Source organism: Phasianus colchicus, chromosome 1 (assembly GCF_987193195.1).
Source record: "Phasianus colchicus chromosome 1, bPhaCol1.hap1.1, whole genome shotgun sequence".
Taxonomy (NCBI): Eukaryota; Metazoa; Chordata; class Aves; order Galliformes; family Phasianidae; genus Phasianus; species Phasianus colchicus.
Genome location: NC_143436.1, coordinates 187380143 through 187404320, shown reverse-complemented (window position 1 = coordinate 187404320; position 24178 = coordinate 187380143). Strand labels below are relative to the sequence as shown.

The 24178-nt window shown below is 40.6% G+C and overlaps 1 protein-coding gene across 2 annotated transcripts in view; it reads right to left on the bottom strand.

Moving 5' to 3' along the window:
* Positions 1 to 24178, bottom strand: part of SLC36A4 (solute carrier family 36 member 4) — a 108047-nt gene that overhangs the window by 70244 nt on the left and 13625 nt on the right. For both annotated transcript variants that reach the window (XM_031616097.2, XM_090134042.1), the window contains exons 5-8: positions 23966 to 24061; positions 22338 to 22422; positions 16122 to 16349; positions 15008 to 15106 (exon numbers count right to left, since the gene is read on the bottom strand). In XM_031616097.2, the coding sequence (XP_031471957.1) occupies positions 15008 to 15106; positions 16122 to 16349; positions 22338 to 22422; positions 23966 to 24061 (508 nt within the window). The remainder of the gene's footprint in view (positions 1 to 15007; positions 15107 to 16121; positions 16350 to 22337; positions 22423 to 23965; positions 24062 to 24178) is intronic.

Here is a 24178-nt window from a genome sequence, read left to right as displayed (position 1 = left end):
AGGAGGGGAATCAACTCTTTGAAAGGGTGAGTGACAGCAGGACAAGGGGAAATGGTTTTAAGTTGAGGGAAGGGAGATTTAGGTTGGACATCAAGGGGAAATTCTTTACTATGAGAGTGGTGAGGTACTGGAACAGGCTGCCCAGGGAGGTTGTGGATGCCCCATCCCTGGAGGTGTTCAATGCCAGGCTGGATGGGGCCCTGGGCAGCCTGGTCTAGCATTAGGTAGGAAGGTTGGTGGCCCTGCATGTGGCAGATTCATGATCCTTGAGGTCCCTTCCAACGCTGGCAATTCTGTGATTCTGTAACAGACCTAATAAATAATTATTATCAGTAATGACATTTTACACATACACTGTGCTTTACATTAAATTCATCATCATAGGGTCACAGAACGACTTAGGTTGGAAGGGACCTTAAAGTCCACCCAGTTCCAACCACCTGCCATGGGCTGGTTGACCCCCACCAGCTCAGGGTGCCCAGGGCCCATCCAACCTGGCCTTGAGCACCCCCAAGGATGGGGCAAACTGCAGAATAGTTTCCACTCCCTGTCCAGAGAACAGAGCAGGAGGAATATACCCAAAATGAGTCAGATGCAGACGAGGGCTGAAGGAAGGTGTGACATGAGCTAGGCCTTGTTCTTCCCGTGCCACTCTTGGGCAGCTGCTGCACAGATTTTCATTCTGAATTTCCTTTCAGTTCCTCTACAGTCCCTGTGGCCTAACATTTTAATTAGCCACAATTGAGATTGAAATCTTTTCGAAAATGCTTTTGAGTTTACTTCTTTACTTATTTCTAAAATACTGAAGCTGAACAGTTTCCTTTTTTTCCTGGAACCAGAAATTAATTTCACTCTTCAATTCTTTAAATGATTTTCTTAAAAAGCTAACACCTGAACTAGATGATTGAAGGACACTGAAGGAGAAAAATACATCTCCAATTCCCTCTATCTGTCCCATTCTTGCATCAGAACAGATTTTCTCAAGAGAAATGCTGCATTAATTCAGTATCTCATGCCAAGGCTTCTGTGCTGCTGTCCACTCACTCAAACAATATTTCTGCTCTATCAGACAGTATCATTAATCTAGTCCTTCCCCACTCTTCAGGTCTATCAACTATCACCACATATATAACCACCTCACAATGTAGTGATATGAAATAGTTTGCTGAGGGAGAACTTTGGGGAATAATTTTGTCTCCCAAGCAAGGTTACACCGAAGGCAGAACAGGGGAGACAAGAGAACCTCAAGATACCACCTGGAGATAAAAGTTTCAGTGGTTTGGGACTGTGAGTCGGTCTTCTCTCTGCTTATGATTTACATACTCTCTGCTTTCTTCACACTCCTTAGGTCCCAATTCACAGCAGCCCCCTGTCACAGCCCTAAATACCTATGAAATTATTTATTTTAACCAAAATCAGGTAATTTACCTAATTTCTTATTTTCCATCTTTTTTTTTTCAGTTAATAAATTTTCTTTCTTTTTCTCTGTCACCTGTTTTAGAGAGAGAATTTTATCATTTGTGAGACACGTGCTTTGTTATAGATATCTTATTTTGAACTTAATGCTTGACTCCTTTAGAGACTATTAACTTCTGGTTTCTTAATTTCCAAGAAAATAACTTTACAAGAAATCCACCCTCCCTTAATCCACGAAAAGATTAATTTAAAAGTATTCATACTTTACTGGCAAAGCAGCATAACCTAGTGTTGGAAATAACCTGCTTAATCTACAATCACAAATCATGAGAAGTATCCACCCTTTCATTTCAAGCTGCTCACAGTAGCTAGTGTTATTTCTGGGGAATGATTCTGTCTCCTCACTACTTGACTTGAATATTCTGGTTGCAATTAGTCTTAACCTTTTAGAAATAAGCTCCAGGGGACTGTCTAATTCTAATTTGAAATCTCAACTGTACATTTTTTATTACCCGACCAAAAATAACAGGAACACGAGAATTCAGCTTGCAGATAATCAGATTGATTTAATTGTCATTGCTGCTGAAAACTAATCTTGTCATGGATAACTGTGTAACAGATGTGTATGCTTATATATGCTCATCTTCCCATCTTTCATAAACTACCACAAAAATGACAAGAAGCATTCTCCTTCCCTTACTCATTTTAAATGAGTGTTCCAGGTTAAAAGATAATAGCTTAGTGTCCAAGTAGAGACCAGTGATGAGTGGCATTCCTCAGGGATAGATGTTGGGACTGGCATATTTAACACCTTTGTAGGCAACATGGACAGTAGGAGCAAGTGCACCCTCAGCAAGTTTGCAGATGACACCAAGCTGAGTGGTGCAGTCGATGCACTAGAGGGAAGAGATGCCAATAAGAGGAACCTGGACAGACTTGAGAGCTGGGCCCATGCCAACCTCGTGAAGTTCAACAAGACCAAATGCAAAGCCCTGCATCTGGGTCAGGGCAATCTCAAGCACAAATACAGGATGGGTGGAGAATGGCTCAAGTATAGCCCTGAGAAAGATTTGGGGTGTCAGCTGATGAAAGATTCAACATGAGCTGGCAACATGCAATTGTAGCCCAGAAGACCAACCATATCCTGGGTTGCATCAAGAGATGTATGACCAGCAGGTTGAGGGAGGTGATTCTGCCCCTCTACTGCACCTCTGCCCTCATGAGACCCCACCTTGGAGTACTGCATCCAGTTCTGGAGCCCCCAAAACAAGGACATAGTGCTGTTGGAGCCGGTCTAGAGGGCCATGAAGATGATCAGAGGGCTGGAACACCTTCCCTGTGAGGACAGGCTGAAAGAGCTGGGGCCCTTCAGCATAGAGAAGGGAAGGCTCCGAGGAGACCTTACAGTGGCCTTCCAGTAACTGAAGGGGGGGCCTACAAGAAAGCTAGGGAGGAAGTTTTTTATAAGGGCACGTAGCAACAGGACGAGGGGAAATGGCTTTAAACTGGAAGAGGGTAGATTTAGACTAGATATGAGGAAGAAATTCTTTACTGTGAGAGTGGTGACACACTGGAACAGGCTGCCCAGTGAGGCTGTGAATGCCCCCTCCCTGGAAGCATTCAAGGCCAGGCTGGATGGAGCTGTGAGCAGCCTGGTGCAGAGGGAGGTGTCCCTACCTATAGTAGGGGATTGGAACTACATGATCTTAAACATCCCTTCCAACTCAAACCATTCTATGATTCTATGATACAGTCAAACGGTGATTTTAACTAGTTTAAAGTACAGAATCAGGTCAAGCATTTTGTAAAATTTTAAATAATGTATTTATTAATACTTTCATTTATTAAAAAAAAAAAATGTACCTACAATCACATCCTCCTGTAAAAAAATAAGTTTAATTTTCTTTACGACTTGTTTATGAAACAAAATACTGATGAAGCTGATATTAAAATATTCAAGGTATACAAATGCAAATTCCACTACCTAACTTCTATTCAAACTGTTATGTTTCACTTGTCTGTTCTTATTCATATCCTATAGCAATGCACACAGTCAGAGTAGGAAGGGACCTCTGGGTCTGCCCTGACCTCAGCAGCGGCATCCAGGGCCATCCATGTCCAGACAGCTTTGGAAGATCTCCAAGGAGAAGATCCCACAGCCTCTCTGGGCAACATGTGCCAGTGCTCCATCACCTGCACAGCACAGAAGTGCTTCTGGTGCTCAGAGGGAACCTGCTGTGCTCCAGTTTGTACTCATTGTTCATTGCCCCTTGTCCTGGTACTAAGCACCACTAAAAAGATGGTTCTGTCCTGTTTCACATTCTCTTTCATTAATTATAGACATTGCTAAGATCACAGAATATCCCAAATTGGAAATGACCCAACAAGGATCAATTCCAACTCTTCCCAAAATCAAACTCACTGTCCAAACACTCCTTGAGCTCCAGCAGCTCGAGGCCGTGCCCACTGCCCTGTGTAGGCTGTTCCATGCCCACCGCCCTGTGGTGCAGACCCTTTCCCTCACCCCCAGCTGCCCTCCCCTGTCACAGCTCCATGCCGTTCCCTCGGCCCTGTCGCTGTCACACAGAGCAGAGCTCAGCGCTGCCCTCCGCTCCCTGTGAGGAGCTGCAGCCGCCATCAGGCCTCCCCTCAGCTGCTCTGCTCTGGGCTGAGCACTCCAGAGACCTCAGCTGCCCCTCATACATCTTGTGCTACATACCATTCACCATTTTTGTAGTCTTCATTTGGATATTCTCTAAGTTTTATGTTTTATGTCCTCCTTACACTGCGGCATCCAAAACTGCACACAGTACTTGAGCTTACACCATAACAGTCTTATATTCAAGTTTCCAACAACAGAAACCTCAGATCCCTTCTGTGGGGCTGTTCTCCATCATTTCATCTTCTAATCTGAACATATATCCACATTTGCCCCATTCCAGGTGCAGAATCCACTGCTTACGCCTGTTAAACTTCCTAAGGTCACCTCCAAGCCTCCTCGTCTTCTCCAAGCTAAACAGACTCAGATCTAGCAGCTTCTACTCACAGGAAAGATGCTCCAGACCCTTCACCATCTTGGTGTCCTACTTTGGACCCTTTCCAGTATGTCCAAGTATGTCCCGGTCTTTCTTGTACTGGGAACCCAGAACTGTACACTGCACTCCAGCTGTGGCCCCTCCAGTGCTGAGGAGAAGGGAAGAATTGCCTCTCTTGACCTGCTAATGATACTTTCCTAATACAGCTTGGGCATCAGGCAAATTTAGCCTTCTTAGCAGCAAGGCACATTGCTGACTCATGTTCAATTTGGTGTTCAGCAGGAATCCTAAATCCCAGCTCCATTTCTGCCAAGCTCCTTTCCAGATGGATTGCCCTCAGCACATACTGGTGTCTGAAGTGTTCCTCCCCAGTACTTGGCATTTTACATACTGAACTTCACAAAATTCTTTCCAGTTCTTCCCAGTTCACCTCTCCAGCTTGTCAAGTTCCCTCTAGATGACAAAATGTTTTACGGAAATTTTTCAACAATTCCTAACACTTTCTGATACATTTTTAAGTGTCCAGGACAACTTACTTTCTTGAGGAAAACACAGAACTTTACTGTCTTACTCTAAGTGCAATAAACAATCTCATTTTCCCTAATGTATCCTTCATGGCTGCAAATGGAAGTATGGCTAATATTGCTCAGGAAAAGGTGCAAGACAGAAGGTAATTCTGCATCACTTTTATAGTAAACAGTTTATACAAAATAAACGCTTAAGACTTTATTCATCTCCCCTTTGTGACATTTACTCAACCTTTAGCTTGCTCAGAGATTTAACAGAAGTTACACCTCTGTGTACTATTAACAGAATAATTTTATTCAGGAATAAAATCCAGAATATTTCCCTATAATGTATACAAAAAAATACAAAGTAAAACTAAGATGCATCCAGTAATATTTTAAAGTATTTGGCCTCTCAAAATCATTCAAGTGTTACAGGCTTTGTTGTCCTTTACACCAGACTGCTATAAGATATATGCCAATATAAAAATTATGTTCCTAATTAATTAGACACTTCCAGCCATACACTTCAGCTTTATTTTTCCCCACTGTGTTGCATTTAGAACTGTACTCAATAGACCATAAAATTGTATATTTCAACATCCTCTATAAGTTATGCTAGTCTCAAAACTTCTGCAGGATAAGTGATAAAAGAAAATATGATTTAGAAACACAGAAAATGTTGCAGAAGAATATATTCCATTGCAGTAGTACTGCAATGAAGTATTTAAATTCTCGGTCATCCATATCTGTTTTTTTTAGTAGACAGTAGCCAATGTATGAACTTACTTCAGTGCAAATGCTTTGAAAAAAGAGAACAGCTTCACAAAATGTCTTTTAGAATCAACCTTCCCTGGTACAACCTGAGGCCATTTCCTCCAGTCTTATTACTTGTTACGCAAGAGAAGGGGTCAACCCCCACCTCACCACAACCTCCTTTCAGGCAGTTGTAGAGAGCAGTAAGGTCTCCCCTGAGCCTCTTCTTCTCCAGACTGAACAATCCCAGCTCCCTCAGCCACTCCTCATCAGGCCTGTGCTCCAGACCCCTCGCCCTTCTCTGGACACACTCCAGAGCCTCAGTGTCTTTCTTGTAGTGAGGGGCCCAAAACTGAACACAGTACTGGAGGTGCGGCCTCACCAGAGCTGAGTACAGGGGGACAATCACCTCCCTGCTCCTGCTGGCAGTACTATTTCTTCTGACATGTACCTCAAATTTTGTTCTACCCACATATCGCTTTAGCTTCTAGAGTAATGCAGAACAAATTAGATGTACGTTTCTGTAGACGGCAGAAAAGTAAATGTCACTCTTATCTTCAAGGAGCACAAGAAGGAGGACCTGGAGAACTGATGAGCCTCACCACAATCCCTGGGAAGGTGATGGAAGTGTTAATCCTGGAACCTGGAAGCCATTTTTAGGCACATGAAAGAGCAGAAAATCAGGAATAGTCAGCATGCATTCACCAAAGGGAAGTCATGTCTGATCAACATGATGAGCTTCTGTAATGAAATCATCAGCCTGATGGATGAGGGAAGAGCAGTGAACATTGTCTTTCTGGTATTCCGTAAGGCTTTTGACACTGCTATCTGTTAGATCTTCTTGGAAAAGCTGTTGAAGGATGGGCAGATAGTAAGGTGGATCAAAACCTAGCTGAAAGGTCACATCCAGAGGATAGGAGTCGGTAGTGAAAAGTCTAGTTGGAAACAAGTAACAAGCAAAGTACCCCAGTGGTCCATACTAGCTCAGTCCTCTTTAACAACATCCATGATCTACATCATAAGACTCAAGTGCACCCTCAGAAAATTTCTGGTCAACATAAAACTTGGGGTAGTGGCTTCCTAATTAGAGAGTCACACTTCATCCAGAAAGACCTCGACAGGCTGGGGAGGTGGGCTGACAGGAAACTCATTAAGTTTAACAACGATAAGTAGGCAGGAACAACCCCAGATACCAGGACGTGGTAAGGAGCACCTATCTGGAAAGCAGCTCTGCAGGAAAGAGCTTGGGAGACACCAAGTTGAACATGAATTAGCAAGGTGCCCTTGCTGCTCAGAAGCCTAATGGCATTCTGGGCTGAATTAGCCAAAGTATAACTAGCAGGTCAAGGGACATGATTCTTCCCCTCTACTCAGCACTGGTGAAGTCACACTTGAGTCCTACTTTCATTTCTGGGCTCTCAGTGCCAAACCTAGACATACTGCAAAGAGTCCAGTGGAGGGCCACAAAGGCAATGAATGGACTGAAGCTCCTCATAGGACTTTTCCTAAGAGAATCTGCTGAAAGAGCTGGGTTTGTTCAGCCCAGAGAAGAGGATGCTCACAGAGATCTCGTGAATGCCTATAAATACGTGAAGGGAGGGTACAATGAAAATGAAGTCAGACTCTTTTTAGTGGTGCCCAGTGTCAGGACAAGAGGCAATGGGCACAAACTGGAGAATAGGAGGTTCCTTTGGAACACCAGGAAGCACTTCTGTGCTGTGCAGGCGATGGAGCACTGACACAGGTTGCCCAGAGAAGTTGTGGAGTCTCTTCGCTGGAGACCTTTCAAAGCAACCAAGGCACTGACCTGGGCATGCTGCTGTGGCTGTCCCTGCTAGAGCAGAAGCTGAAGGAGGCAGACCCTGAGGTCCCCTCCCACCTCAGACATTCTGTGATTCCATGCTATTCCAAGGTCTTTCATGGGGCTGAGCGCACTCCATGACTGTACAAGTGAAAGCAGGTTACAACGTTTTCCTTCAAGGATTAACTAGCATTATCAGAAATAAACAAGATAAAGGATCCCATAAAGATTTAGAGCTCTAAATAGAGAAATATGGCTATCCAGAAGTATTAACCCTTTTTCTTAATTACTTTACTTGAAACACAGCATAGAAGATGCATTCACACAAGGTTAAGGGCTTGATCTTAATGTTCTGTATAAATACTAGCTTTGTCAATTGACTTCTATTAAGTCAATACAACCAGCAAGTTCAGAAACAAATTTTCTTAACATAGAGATAAAATTAACCTCATTATTTCAGAGGATAAATATTTATCCGGGACGATATTATCTCCAGCAACAAGAGAATAAAAAGAATATAAGCCTAATAAATTCACTTGTGAAATACACAGTAATTCAACAGATGCTTACTGATGCAGAAAGAATGCATAGAGAATGCATGGAAGATGCATGGAGAACAGCAATACACACTCCAGAACCAAGACAGTTAAAAGCTAACAGGACTCCATCAGAGAAAAGAAGCAATTCAACAGTTTTTGTGACATATCTGACATTTTAACATCAACATCATCAAAAGAAAAAAAAAAACCATCTTATTCTGGAAAATCAATCCATCAGACATAGGAGAAGGGAAGACACTGACCATTCTGCTTTTCTCAGAGCAGAAAGCTTCATACACTTTCATTTGAAATGATTGCATAGCACCTTGACTTCTAAACCACTCATTTACTCCTTCTGTGAAGCGCTCAAACAGTTCAAGTACAAGTGTAAGAATACACAACACACCACTTTCTAGTGTAATCTTCTACAAATGCTTTCATCATTATGCCACTTCTCCACATCTTCTCCTTTCTTCTCCTGCTCTTGACAGATCTCTCCTCCAGGTGTACAATCTTTAAGTCACAATGCATATTAGAGAACCACTGCAGAAATTTGTCAGAGTGTTCAACAGTGGATGATAAGAGCTCTTTCAGTAGAATATTTATTCATAAATATTAATAACTTGTACTTTGAGCCATAGAGTAACATCATATATTTAAAAAAACAACTCTCTGGGCAGCCTGTTCCAGTGCTCTGTCACCCTCAAAGTAAAGAAGCTTTTCCTCGTGAAAAAGACACAAGAGCTACAAAATTCTAAAACTTAAGATGTAAACATTTATTCTAATTAGCTACTCAGTTCAGGAAAAGTTACTAACACTTCTGCAGCTTCACAGTTCTATTCAAAGTACTAGGCATATAATGAAGACTCACAGTTAAATACCACTTAGGCAGTTCAATCCATTGCAGATCAGTACTCACGCAGAATATACTAGAAAGGAGGAAAATACCTAAGACAATTGCAAATGAGTGCAAAAGAGCAGCAACTCATTACTGGATAATGGACAGAGAGATGAAAAACCTAACAGAAAAAAAAACAGAAAATGTTTTTACCTGAAATTAATTACTGAACTGCCCAATTATGTGTGTAATGAATATAAGAAGTCTTTTTCCATCTTTACTACACACATACTTAAAACACAGAAGTCGTCCATCTGAGACAGACACGTTCAAACAGAGGAATAAGCTTTTGCGTCCCGCTGAAGTCATCTGTACCACACCCCAAGAACTGTTCACCACAAGATAGCAAAGCAGAACACAATGGATTGGCATTCAACTCCTCTTTCACAGAATCACAGAATTACAGGTGTTGGAAGGGACCTCTGGAGAGCCCGATCCCCTGCTAAAGCACGTTCTCTACAGCAGGTTGCACAAGGAAGCATCCAGGAGGGTTTTGAATATACCTCCATATACCAGAATATACCTCCAATATACCAGGAGACTCCACCACCAATCTGGGCAGCCCGTTCCAGTGCTTTTTCATTCTCAAAGTAAGTAAGTTTTTTTCTCATGTTTGTATAGAACTTCATATGTATCAGCTCACGTTCATTATCCCTTGTTCTGTCATTTGGCACCGCTGAAAAAAGCTTGGCCCCATCCACTTGACTCCCACCATTTAGATATGCACATGTACTGATAAGATCCCCCATGTATTTATGAGGTCCCCCCAAAAAAGTCAGTCAATTTCTCAAAAGTCAAAGTATTGCATAAGTGGTACCACAGTGCCAAGAAAGCATTGAGAAGCTCAGCCTTTTCCTTATCCTTAATGTTCACATTCCCTGCCACATCCAGTAAAGGATGAAGATTCTCCTTAGCTCTCCTCCTCCTGTTAATATATTTGTAAAAATATTTTTTGTTCTTTAACACAGTGGCCAGGTTGAGCTCATACTGGGCTTTAGCCTTCCTGATTCTCTCCCTGTGTATCGTAGCACGTTCCTTGTACTCTCCCAAAGTTGCCCGTCCCTTCTTCCACAGGAGATAAACTCTTCTTTTCTCCCAGAGTCTCAGCATAAGTTCCCTGTTCAATCCCACCAGTCCTCTTTCCTGCCAGTTCATCTTGCAGCACAGGGGGACAGGCTGCTCCTGTGCCTTTAAGACTCTCCTCTTGAGGAACATCCAGCCTTCCTGGACTCCTCTGCCCTTCAGGACTGACTCCCCAGGGACCCTCCCTGCCAGTGTCCTGAACAGTTCAATGATGCCCTGCCAAAAACCAGGGTAGCAGTTTTGCTGACCCCACTCCTGACAACCAAGAACTGAAAACTCAACCATTTCATGGTCATCCTGCCCAAGACAGCTCCATTGCAGCATTCAGGTTGTGGGAGTGATCCCACTGCATTTCAGTAACGGCAACTAAGCCACACTTTGCCTGACACACTGAGGCTTCCAGCTCCTCCTGTTGGTTGCCCATGCTGTGTGCATTTGTGCAGATGCACTTCTGCTTAGACACTGGCCTCATCCCCAGTGCTATTATTGTTCCCCCAGGTTCATCCCTAGTGAGCTTGGTTTCATCTCCTTCCACCTTCATGCCTAGGTTAAAACCCTCTCAGAGAGCCCTGCCAGCTACTAGGCTAGGATCCATTCCCCCTCTGAGGGATCCATCTGCAGCCATCATGCCAGGTGCTGAATAAATTGCCCTATGGTCAAAAGAAACAAAAAACCAACAAGATTCCTGCTGTGGCACCAGCCTCTCAGCCATGTATTATCACATGTGTTTTCCTGGTCCTGTCAGTATCCCTCCCTGCCACTGAAGGGACAGAGGAGAAACCACCTGCACTTGGGGGGCAATCTCTCTGTCTTTATCTCCAACCATGAGTTTTCTGTCCATCATATTTTCTCCCTCTGTCTGTGAGACAGTTGTATGGCAGTGCTGAGCTGCTCATTGTTGTAAATCTTCACAAAAACCAATATCCAGAAGCCTAGCTTTTTACCAAGACTCAGATGAATCTGAGTAACATTTTGTTTGTTTGTTTCTAACAAAAAAAAAAAATTGCATTTGCTACATTTAGTAACATTGTTTACTAGACATTTGTCTATAATCTTTTGCCTTCTTCCTCACTTTTCTTAAACAATGCTCAGAAGAGAGTCAAACCAAGAGCTTTGTTCAGCAGTTAAGGCATGCCTTTCACTGACAAGACGTTTAAAGTTCACAATTACCATGTATATTTACAAGAAGGTCATACACACAGTCAACAAATACTCTTGGTGCCTACATTTTGGTGACCAAATTTAAAAGCAACATCTGATGATATTGCCTTTGCATCTCAACTGTCTCTAAAGAACAATGAAACTGATGCACCCCAATCTAGACATGACCCAAGTATACCTAGATTATGTCATGTTACCAGTTAAATGCCTGCTTCTGCCAAATCCAATCTGACAACAGAACAGGGAGCCATTCATTAACTATTCATTAACTATTCATTAACTATTTAAAACAATATTACTACTCTGGTGAAAGAATTTAAGAGATGCTTTTATCTCAATGCCATAGGCCTAACAAGCTCATCTGCATCACTTTCAAAATCCAAATACCGACACTTTAAAAATTCTAATCCATTTAGTTTTCTGCTTTTAAATCTCCTGGAATTGGTTAGCTGCTGTCAAAGGGGATTCCAGAGCCTGTCACTGGGTATACAAATACCACCCTACCTCCTTACTGCAAAGCTGTGATATCCAAGTTTAAAAGCAGTCTTAATAGATGTCTTCAAGAACTAGGCTCAAATATCAGACTCATTTTCTAAACTTGGAAATAATGTTTATTAACACCTTCTCTCTGCTATGATAATTAGTGTGCAGAACTCCAAAAAAACAGTACTAAATTAACTGAGCACATTTATACACAATACATAACATATATATATATATAGCGCTTAAACTTCATGAACGTATTTTATCCTCCTTCTCTCCCCTGAAGTTTATATTAAAATATCACTTCCATACCTGAATTTGGTTTTTATACCTCAAACATGAACGTAAATTGGAATTTCACTGCCACGTATTCATTAATTAGAACTGCAGTTGCATTGGTATAACATCATGCAGCTCCCACCTGCACACAGTAATGCTACAGACGTATCCAAGCCTGAAGGCTTCAGTTTTATACTCTTCTAAAAAATAGTTTTAGCTGCATTTTAGGTCTACTTAGAAGCAGAGTCTGAAACTACTTTTTAATTCAGTCACGGAAATCTCACATTCTTTATATAAACAGATCTGCTCATCCATGGAATATGAAAGATGCTCTCAAACACCATTCTTATAAAATAACATAACACATTCTATGAACATTCGTTCCATCTATCACCTGCAGCTACGGTATTCAAAAAGTAGTGTTTTTATACTTTCTTCTCTTCTGTGGCCTGAATATCAACCTCATGACTTAACAGGTAGTTTCATCCAGAGCAGGGAACTCACAATCAGAGAGGAGCTAAAGCACAGAGGGAAAGCAGCAGCAGTACATTCTGCCATCCCGAGCAGCACTCTGTCCACAAAGAGATCCATAAAGGGTTGAATTTTGATGTCTGCTGATCAACACATAATTGCCTCCTGAACTGAAACTGTAAGGATTAAAACAAAACCATACATCCAAAACAATCTATTGTATCCAGTTACAGCTACCACTGTTTCACAAATGGCACTTATGTCACTATTCAGTACAATTTTCACAAAGTCACCCTCATCTTAAAAAATTTAGACATGCTGAAATCCCAAATGGATTCCCATGACTATTAAAAATAGCCACCAGATCTATTATACTAAGCACTCAATTCCTGTTTCTAGCTCAGCATTAAGAAACCATTGCATACTCCACTGATAGCTCTTCCTGCTAGCAGATAGTTCATCAACAAGACAGGTGCAACCTGCAGCAGGTACATTATACCAACCAGCAGTGATCCCACTTCTATAGACAATTCACACTGAACAAAAAATGAATAGCAAGCTCATCAAAGTGCAGCACTGTTTAAGCATCACAGCTGAGCATGCACTGCTGTTATTCAGCTCTCTAACTTTATTTCTGCTGTAGGAGTTGTAATACAAGTGAACTTCCCCGAAATTTAGTAAAATGACAAAATTGTTCAGATCAGCCATCAAACATGAGTTTAGGTTGATCCTGCAAACAGATGTAAACAGCTCAAATCATCATATTAATACATAAAAAAAAAAATTAAATCTTCCTAAGATGACTTGAGAAACTACTCATATTGGCATTCTGCAAAAAATTATTGATTTTTTTTTTTTTTAAAACAGAACACAACATGTAGGATTATACAATCATTTCAGCTGGAAAAGGCCATCAACAATGAAGTGCAGCCATCCACCTAATACTACAGGTTTGCTGCTAAACCACTTCCCTAAGCTTCACATTCCATCAATATCTCAAAGGATGGTAATTCCACCACCTCCCCAGGCAGCCTGTTCTAATGCCTGATCACCCCTTCCATCAATAAATATTTCCTGATATCCAATTTAAAAGTCCCCTGGTGCATCTTATAGCCATTGATTGGCATTCCATCTCTTATAAGAGAATCAATGTCCTCTTCACTGCAACCTCCTTTCAGGTAGTTGTAGACAGTGACAAGATCATCCCTCATACAACTTAGGAGTATTAAGTTTAACACAGCCCAATGTGTTAGATTAACTGATGATGGGGTTGGTGAGTTTTTTGGTCAAGGGCTACCATGAGCACCAAACAGCCTAGGGCCATTTGCTATGGCAGAACTTCCAGATGAGATGAAAAAAGATGTTTAGATTCATGCAATCACATTGTAGCTAAACCTCTACATGGATCAGTTCAGTCTAAGAAACAGTGGAAAAACAGTCTGAATTCATCATCACTAGAGCCATATATCCACTTTGTGAAAACATAACAAATTTGGAGTTAGGACTTTTGCTATTCAGCTCTGCTGGTTTAATTCAGAGCTGAATATTCCAGAAATTAAAAGATACTTGAAAATCTCCAATACATTATGTCAATGAGAAACAATAACCATTTCAGATAAAATGCATGTTGTCTTGGGGGTACTGCATTTTCGTTTGGCCTGGTTTTGTTTTTTTTTTTGGTTGGCTGGTTTATGCCCTTGTTTTTGTTGTTTCTTTAGCTTTAGTTTTAAGTATATACTAGCACTTGGTGAAGTACATTGCTATAATAGTAACAAATACAGCATATGCAGTAATTTCTGAACAGTTTACAGACATTATGACCTATAATTCCCAGGTCCCTCTTTGGCTGTTTTTAAAAAAATACCACATGGAACAAAAATGCTAACTAACTTGCAAACTTTGCTGGTGTGAGATGCAATCAAAAAGTCCTTAGATGCAGCAGATTATGAATACAAAAAACCCCCACTCTTCAAAAACACATTATAGGAATGATAAATAATTAACATATTTCAGGAAACAGTGAGATTCACTGTCATGAGTCCATGAGTCAAAACAGTATTTGGAAATTTCCAGACTTTTTCTTATCATTGCCATTTCTATGAACCCATCCCTATAGACAACTTTGAGGCCAGACAAATAATACTTTTACAATAAATCACTTCTGCCCTCTGTGACCTCAAAAGAAAAGGGCAGATGCTGAAATAGGTTGGGGTTTTTTTTGTACACTCATCACTTCAAACTGAGCTGCTGAATTATAATTACAGCCTCACCATATTATTGGCTGAATATAATATGATACTAATTATTATTACATTGCTGTCTTAATCTATTTATGTACTACATACATTCTTGTAAATGGGAAGGTACAAAGTGTTCAATTAGCAATCAGCAACTACTAAAATACCCCTGTATAGGGATGTTCTGTCCTCAACAAATTAGACAAATTATTACCCATTTCATATATCTGGAAGCTAAGTGCTTCAAGAAGAAAAAAGAAATACCAAAAGTCTTTAAACTGTTTATGTTCCGTCATCTGGCACAGATCTAGATATATTGAAGAGTCAGAGATAACAACTTACCACACCAATTCCTTCAAAAGCAAACACTGCTGTTCCAAAAAATAGAGGATATTTCTTCCAGCCAACCATGGGAGGCAGTTTTCGAGGATCTGCTATATCCTAAAGAGAACAGAGCAAAACAGCCCTACATAAACAACATCAGATGTTCCTACAGTTCTGATTGCTGCATTGGTCTCTAGGAAAGAAAAATCAGCAGATGCTGACAAAAGAACATACTGCCCCAATCTTTTCTGTGGATCTTCTGCCTCCTATACCAAGTTGTGGATGCTCTGACACTGGAGGCACTCAAGGCCAGGCTGGATGTGGCTCTGGGCAGCCTGGTCTGCTGGTTGGTGACCCTGCACATAGCAGGGGGGTTGAAACTAGCTGATCATTGTGGTCCTTTTCAACCCAGGCCATTCTATGATTCTATTCTAGCCAACACCTCTAGCTATCTTTTCTGCCTTCCTCCTCATCCTCTGCTTCCTGCCCCTATTATAACTCATGTGAAAGCTTTCTCTATCAGTAGCACCATGTATCACATACCATATATCTAGGTACTGTGCATGCAATGGTGTTTACCATTTATACTTTTCAAAAATAAGAAGAATGAAAAAATGTAGAGGTTTCTGTATGTGTTCTCAGCCATCAATTCAATTTGTTCTATTTTCAAGTGCTCCCAAGTGTTAAAAACAGCAGCAAATTCAAAGAACATTCAACTTATTAAGAAACAGAAGAATGCAGTATCTGCTCTTAAATAAGTAACTCTACTGGAGAAACACTAGAAACAAACTCTGAAACTGTTCTTTTGTTGCAATGAATTGAAATGGACTGGCCACAGATTGAAACCTCTGCAATTCTGGGTGCACTCCACTCTCTTCCACTCAAGGATTCAAGAACCTTTATAATCTGTATTTTCAATATTTTAAGTGCAGCAATATTATCCATCATTTCAAAAATTCCATAAAAATATGTTAAAAGCATTTCTCAAGAGTTAAGGTGCCCCCTTACCTCAAATTACAAGATAATTCTGACTTTCAGAAATTGTCAGAAATTACTGGTCAGAGACCAACTATCCCAAGTAACATATAAGAATCACATTAATAATAATAATAATAAACTTTTCTATACTCACTCTAACAATATACTGGTAAATGATCACCAAGCTGACAGCCATGGACAGATTGGCTAGCAGTGAAAGCAAGGACAGGCTCTTCAGGTCACGAATAAAGACGAGGAGGATAATAAATGGCAGGAAACAAAGCATGTATATTCGTAAATCAGTACTCCTTTTCTCAGAAGAACTGCTGGTAAGACTGACATTTATAGAAGCAGTTTTGTTTTCCAAAAATCCTTCATGAACCTGTAAGGAAAAAAAAAAAAGTTTTCAAGAGCAGTAGCACTGAGTGGTCACATTAGTCATCATGCTCCTGTTTTTTTATGGTGCTGAATGTCAAGCATTTGGGTTTCTCAATACTCAGAACGCAAAGAGAAAGACAGGGCAAGAGTTCCATCCTCAACATATTTTATCCTTAAGATAAATGATGAAATTGGGCCATAAAGGTCCTCATCATAATCCCACTTGTGACTAAAGAAGAAATCCACATGAACAGAATCATAGAATCACCAAGGTTGGAAAAGACCTCCAAGATCATCCAGTCCAACCATCCACCTATCTCCAGTATTTCCCATTAAACCATGTCCCTCAGTACATTTAAATGTTTCTTGAACACCTCACAGAATCACAGAATGGCCAGCGTTGGAAGGGACCTCAAGGATCATGAATCTCCAACCCCCCTGCCACATGCAGGGCCACCAACCTCCTCATTTAATACCAGACCAGGCTGCCCAGGTCTAGCATTGGCCTTGAACACTTCCAGGGACGGGGCATCCACAACCTCTCTGGGCAGCCTGTTCCAGCACCTCACCACTCTCATAGTAAGGAACTTCCCCCTGACGTCCAACCTAAATCTCCCTCCCTCAACTTAAAAACATTTCCCCTCGTCCTGCAGTTATCAACCCTTTCAAAGAGTTGATTTCCCTCCTGTTTGTAGGCTCCCTTTAGGTACTGAAAGGCTGCAATGAGGTCACCCCGCAGCCTTCTTTTCTCCAGGCTGAACAAACCCAGCTCCCTCAGCCTGTCTTCATAGGGGAGGTGCTCCAGTCCCCTGATCATCTTTGTGGTCCTCCTCTGGACCCTCTCCAACAGCTCCCTGTCTTTCTTGTACTGGGGGCTCCACACTTGGACGCAGTATTCCAGATGGGGCCTCACAAGAGCAGAGTAGAGGGGGACAATCACCTCCCTGTCCCTGCTGGCCACCTCTCTTTTGATGGAGCCCAGGATACCACAAGGGCTCATATTAAGTTTTTCATTTATCAAGACCCCCAGGTCCTTCTCCACAGATGGTGACTCCCTGAGCAGCCCATTCCAGCACCTAACCACTCTTTTAGAGAAGTTTTCCCTAACATTCAACCTCAATCTCCCTTGGAGCAACTTGAGGACATTCCATGTAGCCCTACTGCTAGTACTACTATTACATACAAGTTAATATCTAGTCGTAACAGTTCTAAGCAGACAGCATAGTTTCTGATACCTAATAACATTTATTTTATTTTGTGTGTCACATCAGAAATTCATGATGGTGTGATGTCTGAAATAGATTCTTCTACAGGAGTGCCTCACCAAATTTTATTTACAAACCCCACTTTTCATTACATTTATTATTTATATACCCCATGCACAGCACCCACTGCCTTCAGCTGTATCCATGAAGATTACACACCCACATTACAGACTTGTGCAAAATTGGCCAACAGATTCCTGACGGATTCTGGCATGCACAGTTAGCAAGTGCAGAAAATTCAGTTTAATTGATGAATATGCTTCATGTAAGAACGATGTCAGAAGAATTCAGTTTCCTTAGTCGCTTCAACCAAGACCATTCTTCTTGCTTACACCCCAAATCCTACTCTTTCTGTCATACAGTCCACAGATTATGCAACATCCAGTGGGACCAAAACTTCAGTCCTCAAGCTGATCAGTTTCCTGTAATTCCTTCCTTATTCAACACAGAGCAACATGCAGTACAATACAGAAGGCCAGATCTAGCACTGAAACAGTGTGTGATCATATATATAATGCAAACAGGGCTATACTGTAATCCTGTAATTCGGAATGAAAAGGCCAAAGAAATGTTTCACAGTTCATCCTATTGACAAGTCATCTTCAAACTACCCAAGATCTAATAAAATGCTCCCACACAGGAAGAATACATTTGCATATTTCAGCTTTATCACCAAACAATGAGAAAATGACACTTTTCCAGCAAACTCAGCAAATATTCATGAGCCACATGGATAAGAGCCAAGAGTCTCGAATTAAGATCTTCTGTTACTCAAGCAGGAAAAACAAAGTAACTATGGTGTGAAAGGAGATTATGATCTTCTGGGCAGATTCTTTAATCTATCCCACTGCGTTCCTTCTCCAGTATTGTTGCAATCATACCTCCACTCTTCATTTCAGTTTTGCCATTCTTCTCAGACTCTAGATTTCTTCACATTTAAGACCTTACTTGCATTCTGACAGACATATCTGCAAATCACAAACCTGAGTTTCTTTGATGCCCTGATAAGAAACTCCTTTAGAAACACTTTCTTTGAAATTTGATACAATTAGAAAGAGACCTGAAGCACAAATCACCTGGAAAAATCTAAGGTAATGCAGTCAACATTGTTCTAATCCCACACAATAATCAGAAAAGATTTAGAACCAAAAGCTACACCATCTCCAGTAGTAAGAAGAATGTATAAACATTTCAGAATTCAGAAGATTAAATAAGTATTTAAACTCACATACAATACTGTTAATCTGATGAACACCCCATTCACTCACTAGAACCATTCCAAAATGCTTTGTCACCTCTTAGCTCTCTGAAATGGTAGATAAAGCAGGGGGAAAAGACTGCAAAGTTTGGTTTGGTACTAGTTTTAAGTAGGGCTATCAAATAAGAGATGTCAGTGGAAGTTCTTCCTTGTTCCATGCGCCTGTCAAGTTTGCACATGCCAACTTGCCAATAGCTGGACACAGATTGGAACACAAGACATTCCCTCCAAACACAAGGAAGCACTTCTGTGCTGTGCAAGTGATGCAGCACTGACACAGGTTGCTCAGAGAGGTTTTGGGATCTCTTCCTTGGAGATCTTCCAAAGCTGCCTGGACATGGCCCTGGGTATCCCTGCTCTGGGTTTTCCTACTGTGGCAGATTTGGAGCAGGCACTGACAGATCCCTTCAAACTTCAGACATTTTGTGCATTGATGGCAATCAGAACATACGGTATCCATAATAGCAAATCTATTGGTCAAGGATTATTATTAACACTACTACTATGAATTTCCTTTATCTTAGTTTTTCACTCCCTCATTCCTCTTGTTCACCTGCCTCATCCTTCCACTAACCAAAATAAACAGATTTAAAGTTGCACTAATTTGTGTTCTTTGGTGCCCTCTAAGGGACAGATTGCCGCAAACAGAAAAGCTGCCCAGAAGAAACCACCACCTCCCTCCAAGAGGAAAGGGCACAAGGCATTGAAAATCATATACACTTGCAAGTCACACTTCTGAACTGCTGATTACTTTAATTCATTCACAGGCTACACATCACGGGTCTCTGCAGCTACTGATTTGATAGAGTTTGTTTCTTCCGTAAGTTCTGTTCCCAGCTTTCAGCTCTTCAAAAAAGCAGCAATGAGTTTTCTGTAAAAGTTTTATCACAGAATCATAGAATCACAAGGTTGGAAATGACCTGTAAGATCACCTAGTCCAACCATCTTCTCATTACCATTGCTACCACAAGCACTAAACCACATCTCGTAGCTCCTCGTCCAGACACCTCTTGAACACTGCCAGGGACAGCGACTCCATCACCTCCCTTGGCAGGCCATTCCAGTGCCTGACCACTCTCTGAGAGAAAAAGTTTTTCCTCATGTCTAACCTAAACCTCTTCTGGTATAACTTGCAGCCATTTCCCCGGGTCCTGTTCGTTGCCTAGGAGAAGAGGCCAAACCCCTCCTCAGCACAACCTCCCTTCAAGAAGTTGTAGAGTGCAATGAGGTTTCCTCTGAGCCTCCTTTTCTCCAGACTGAACAATCCCAGCTCCCTCAGCTGCTCCTCATAAGACTTGTGCTCCAGACCCCTCACCAGTTTCACTGCCCTTCTCTGGACACGTTTAGGGCCTCAGTGTCTTTCTTGTACTGTGTTCAGTTTTGGGTCCCTCACTACTCGAGGTGCAGCCTCACCAGTGCTGAGTACAGAGGGATGATTACCTCCCTGCTCCTGCTGGCCACACTATTTCTAATGCAGGCAACATGAATAAGTTTTGTTTCCAAAACTTATAAAATAGATGAATCAGTCTTTCCTTTTGCTTAAGGTCAAAATAAATTGGCTGGAAGTTCATTACTACTCCAGTAAAAAGTTCTCTAACTCAGGGCTCTGAGGGTCCCAGCACTCACCACTGGTATTGAAGACAGAGGCAAAGAAGTCACCAAGCATCTCTGCTTTGTCCTTTGCAAGGTGACCATTCTCATCAAGTAATGGAACAATTTGTTGTTAACATATTAAAAAAAAAAAAAAAAAAAACACAATCTTTTTGTTGTCCCTTGAAGTACTGGCTAGCTTCAAATCTAATAGAGCTTTGGCTGCACAGACTCTCTCCCTGCAATGGCAAACAGCATGTCTGTGGCCCTCCCATGTTGCCCAGTCTCATTTCTAACATCTATACATTTTTCCAACTCAGTTCTAGAAGATCCTTGCTCAGCCACGTCAGTCTTCTGCTCTGTTTGACTTCAGACATTTTGGAATTGCCTGCTCTTGCACTCTTTGGAGATGGTTCCTAAAAAGTGACCAGCACTGATGGACTCCGTTCTCTTCAAAAGCAGGTTCCCAGGGACCCTGCCAATTAGTTTCTTGAGCAGCCCAAAGTCTGCTCTCCCCATATCTAGGGTCAAAGTTTTGGTGGCAATTTTCCTTCTATTACCAAAAATATTCAATAATATTCATTTTTAAAATATACAACACCTTGATATGCGTTTGTTTGCATCTTTTTAATGCTACTTGAAAACATGAAATGCTTCTTAAGCAGTAATATTTAATATTTTCATTAATAACAGGGATGTAGTAAGCAGAGTTTAAACATCCTTCCAGATGGAAAGTGAAAGAATACAGAAGGAAAATTCAGCTTTGAGATCTGCCAACATCAATTCAGTAAAGACAAATAAAGAATTTCATAGGTAAAGAGAAACTATCAGCATAAAATGAACTAGAAGAAATGCCAGGATGCAACTCTGCAGTGAAGGATCAAGAAGTCACAGTGAATCACAAATCAATCATGAACTAATAACAACATGCTCCTGCAAGATGATCATTATACTGAAATGTCAAGTCTGGAATATGAACTGCAAGACCTGCAAAAAAACCTCTCAAGTCTACTGGTCACAAGCAAGACTTCAACTAGACTAGCATAAACAACTGCTGGGGTAAAACTTGGCAAGAAGTACACAACCAACTGCAGAACGTTCACAGAAATTAAAAAAATATCACTTCATTCCAAATAAAGATGGAAAAAACGAAAAATTTGTTTAAAAAGGAGGTGAGAGGAGATGTGATATCAATATTCAAAAATGTAAAAGGCATCCAAATTTAAAATACAATAAAATACTTGGAATCAGAGCAGGAAATAACAGACTTAAATTGCAAATAATCAATTTTAGCTTAGACTCAAGAAGCTGTCTAACAGATAACAAAGCATTGGAGCCAATTAACTGGGAGGCTATGGGAATTCCAAGACCAGGTATTTTTTAAGATCAGGATTGGTTTAGATTGAACAGATTCTGTGGGACAATAAGCAGCTAAATAACTGCAAGACAGTTCTGGAAAACAGAATAGGTTAAACAAAAACAGATTTAAAGAAAGATTCCCATGACATGAAAAGGGTAAAATACACTTAGGAGATCAGGGGGGACAAAAAAGGCAGCAGCACAGCCTGGTAAAACAGAAAAGTTCCGAGAAAACAAGACCTAACACAGTCTTGTATTTTTACCAGTTTTTAAGATTCATTTTGAAATTTGACAAATAAAACAGAGGGCAACAAAGCTACAACCACTTGTACAATATGCAAGTTTAGATCACTTTGCACACTGCCTCTTTTTTCCAAAAGGAACTTGGGGGAAACCACGACAGAGCGTATCCTGTGAATCCCTCCACATTCTACAAGTTCTTTTGGACTGTAGAAGAAAATAAAAGTAGTGAAAAACAAATGTAATGCCAACGCTGTTTCCATACAGTATCTTTACTCACTTGTTTAACGTTTTCTGCCAAGAATACAACATATACACTACAAAATCCCAGCTGTGTTATCACTAGGAAAAAGTCCACAATGTACCTGAGAAAGGAAAAATAAACAAACATACATTATAGTTCATGTATGATAACCTATTTCTAGCTAGCACACAATTATAACTCCTGTAAATTAATCTCATCAACACTGGAATGTAGGATCCTCTTCAGATAAAAATAAAGTGGTTTTGTGGCTTTTTTGGTGGTGGCAGTGATTTTCTAAGCCTTTTTTTTTTAAAGGATATCACATGCTTTAAAGCAGCATACAAGGAAATTCAAACGGTGTTGTACAAATATAAACAATGGACATAGGCACTCAGTTTGTAAATAACTTCTGCTGCAGTAATTTAGCACTATAGCACAGCTGTTTTCCACTGATAGCACAGATGAAATGTCTCATACAGTCTTAGTTATATAAGCTCCAGCAATTCAAGATGACAAACATTTTACAGCTAATTGGATCTATACAAATGTATCCAAATACACATTCAGACACTGTGTCTCCTGGGGGAAAAAAAAAAAAATTCCAAACTATGGTTCATATTATTTTTGAAAAATGATTCAAAGGATGGCGGCCTGAAGACACATCATAGTGAAACTCTCTTAATAGTTCCACTATATATAGCTCTCTATCTAATAGAGAAATGCCCCAGTGAACAGATTTGCTGAAGCAAGGTGTCTTTGGAAACAAAATTGTCATTTGTGGCATGTAACTCTTTGGTGCTTTACAGTATTTCACTCTATTTCACTACAGACCAATCTCCCTCTAATCTCAGCTCCAGTCCATTCCTATGAAGTCATCACAAAAGATCCTGAAACACAACTTCCTTTGGTCTTATTTGAAATCAAGTGACAGCCAAAACACATGATACAAGGTGCTAAATCCTTGAAAATACTATGACAAAAATATTCTTCTCCTCAAGAGGGAAAAATCCCTTAAAATTAACATGGAACAACAACTCAGATTTTCAGTTTCATTGTATAGTCATACCATAAACTATACAGCAACAGATGGCAAAGACAACATGATGCTCTTTTTTCTTTTTTCCAAGAGGCATAAAGCATTTAAGAGAGACAACAAGCTATCAATACCTGCAGGCTGCTCCTATAAAAATGTATTAACTATTTCTCCGTGATCTTTTCTTGACAGAAATAAAAAATGCTTTGATCCTTTCTTGACTAAATACAAACAGTCATTTATGTTTGCAGTATCAACTTGCTCAGAAAGCGAAGTCTGATGCAGTGAAACACGTCTGTGGTAAAAGCTGGCAGAAACTTTCATTACTACATTAGGCAATACAGAATGCATTTCTGGTTATACCACATGCCATCCTATACCACACATCAAAATTCTTTCCTTCACAGCTCCTTACAAATGAAATGCCTTACAAACTCACTCCCCAGTCATCCCCAGCACACAAGTTGACTCCAGGAAATAGTTTTATGCAACAGTATTTTTTATTTCAAATACAGAGAATGCATTCTTAAAACTAGCTACAGCTCAGTAAAAAGCAGTCTCCTAATCATTCCAAGTGTAGCCATTAATTTTAATAATTGATTTATTAAATTAAATTTCACTGTCAACTTACCTTCCCCAGGAGGATCTTTTCTGAAGGGCAGTCAGAGGCCCCACTTCCATGGCGTAACAAACTGTATCACTATAACCCAGTGAGGATTTTTTCAACCTGAAATCAAGGAATGAAGAAAGAATGGAGTTACTAGAAACAATCAGAACCTAGATTTCCACTCTGAAAATGCTGGTGGCCTCACAGGGTTATAAGGAATCATCTGTGACTCCACTC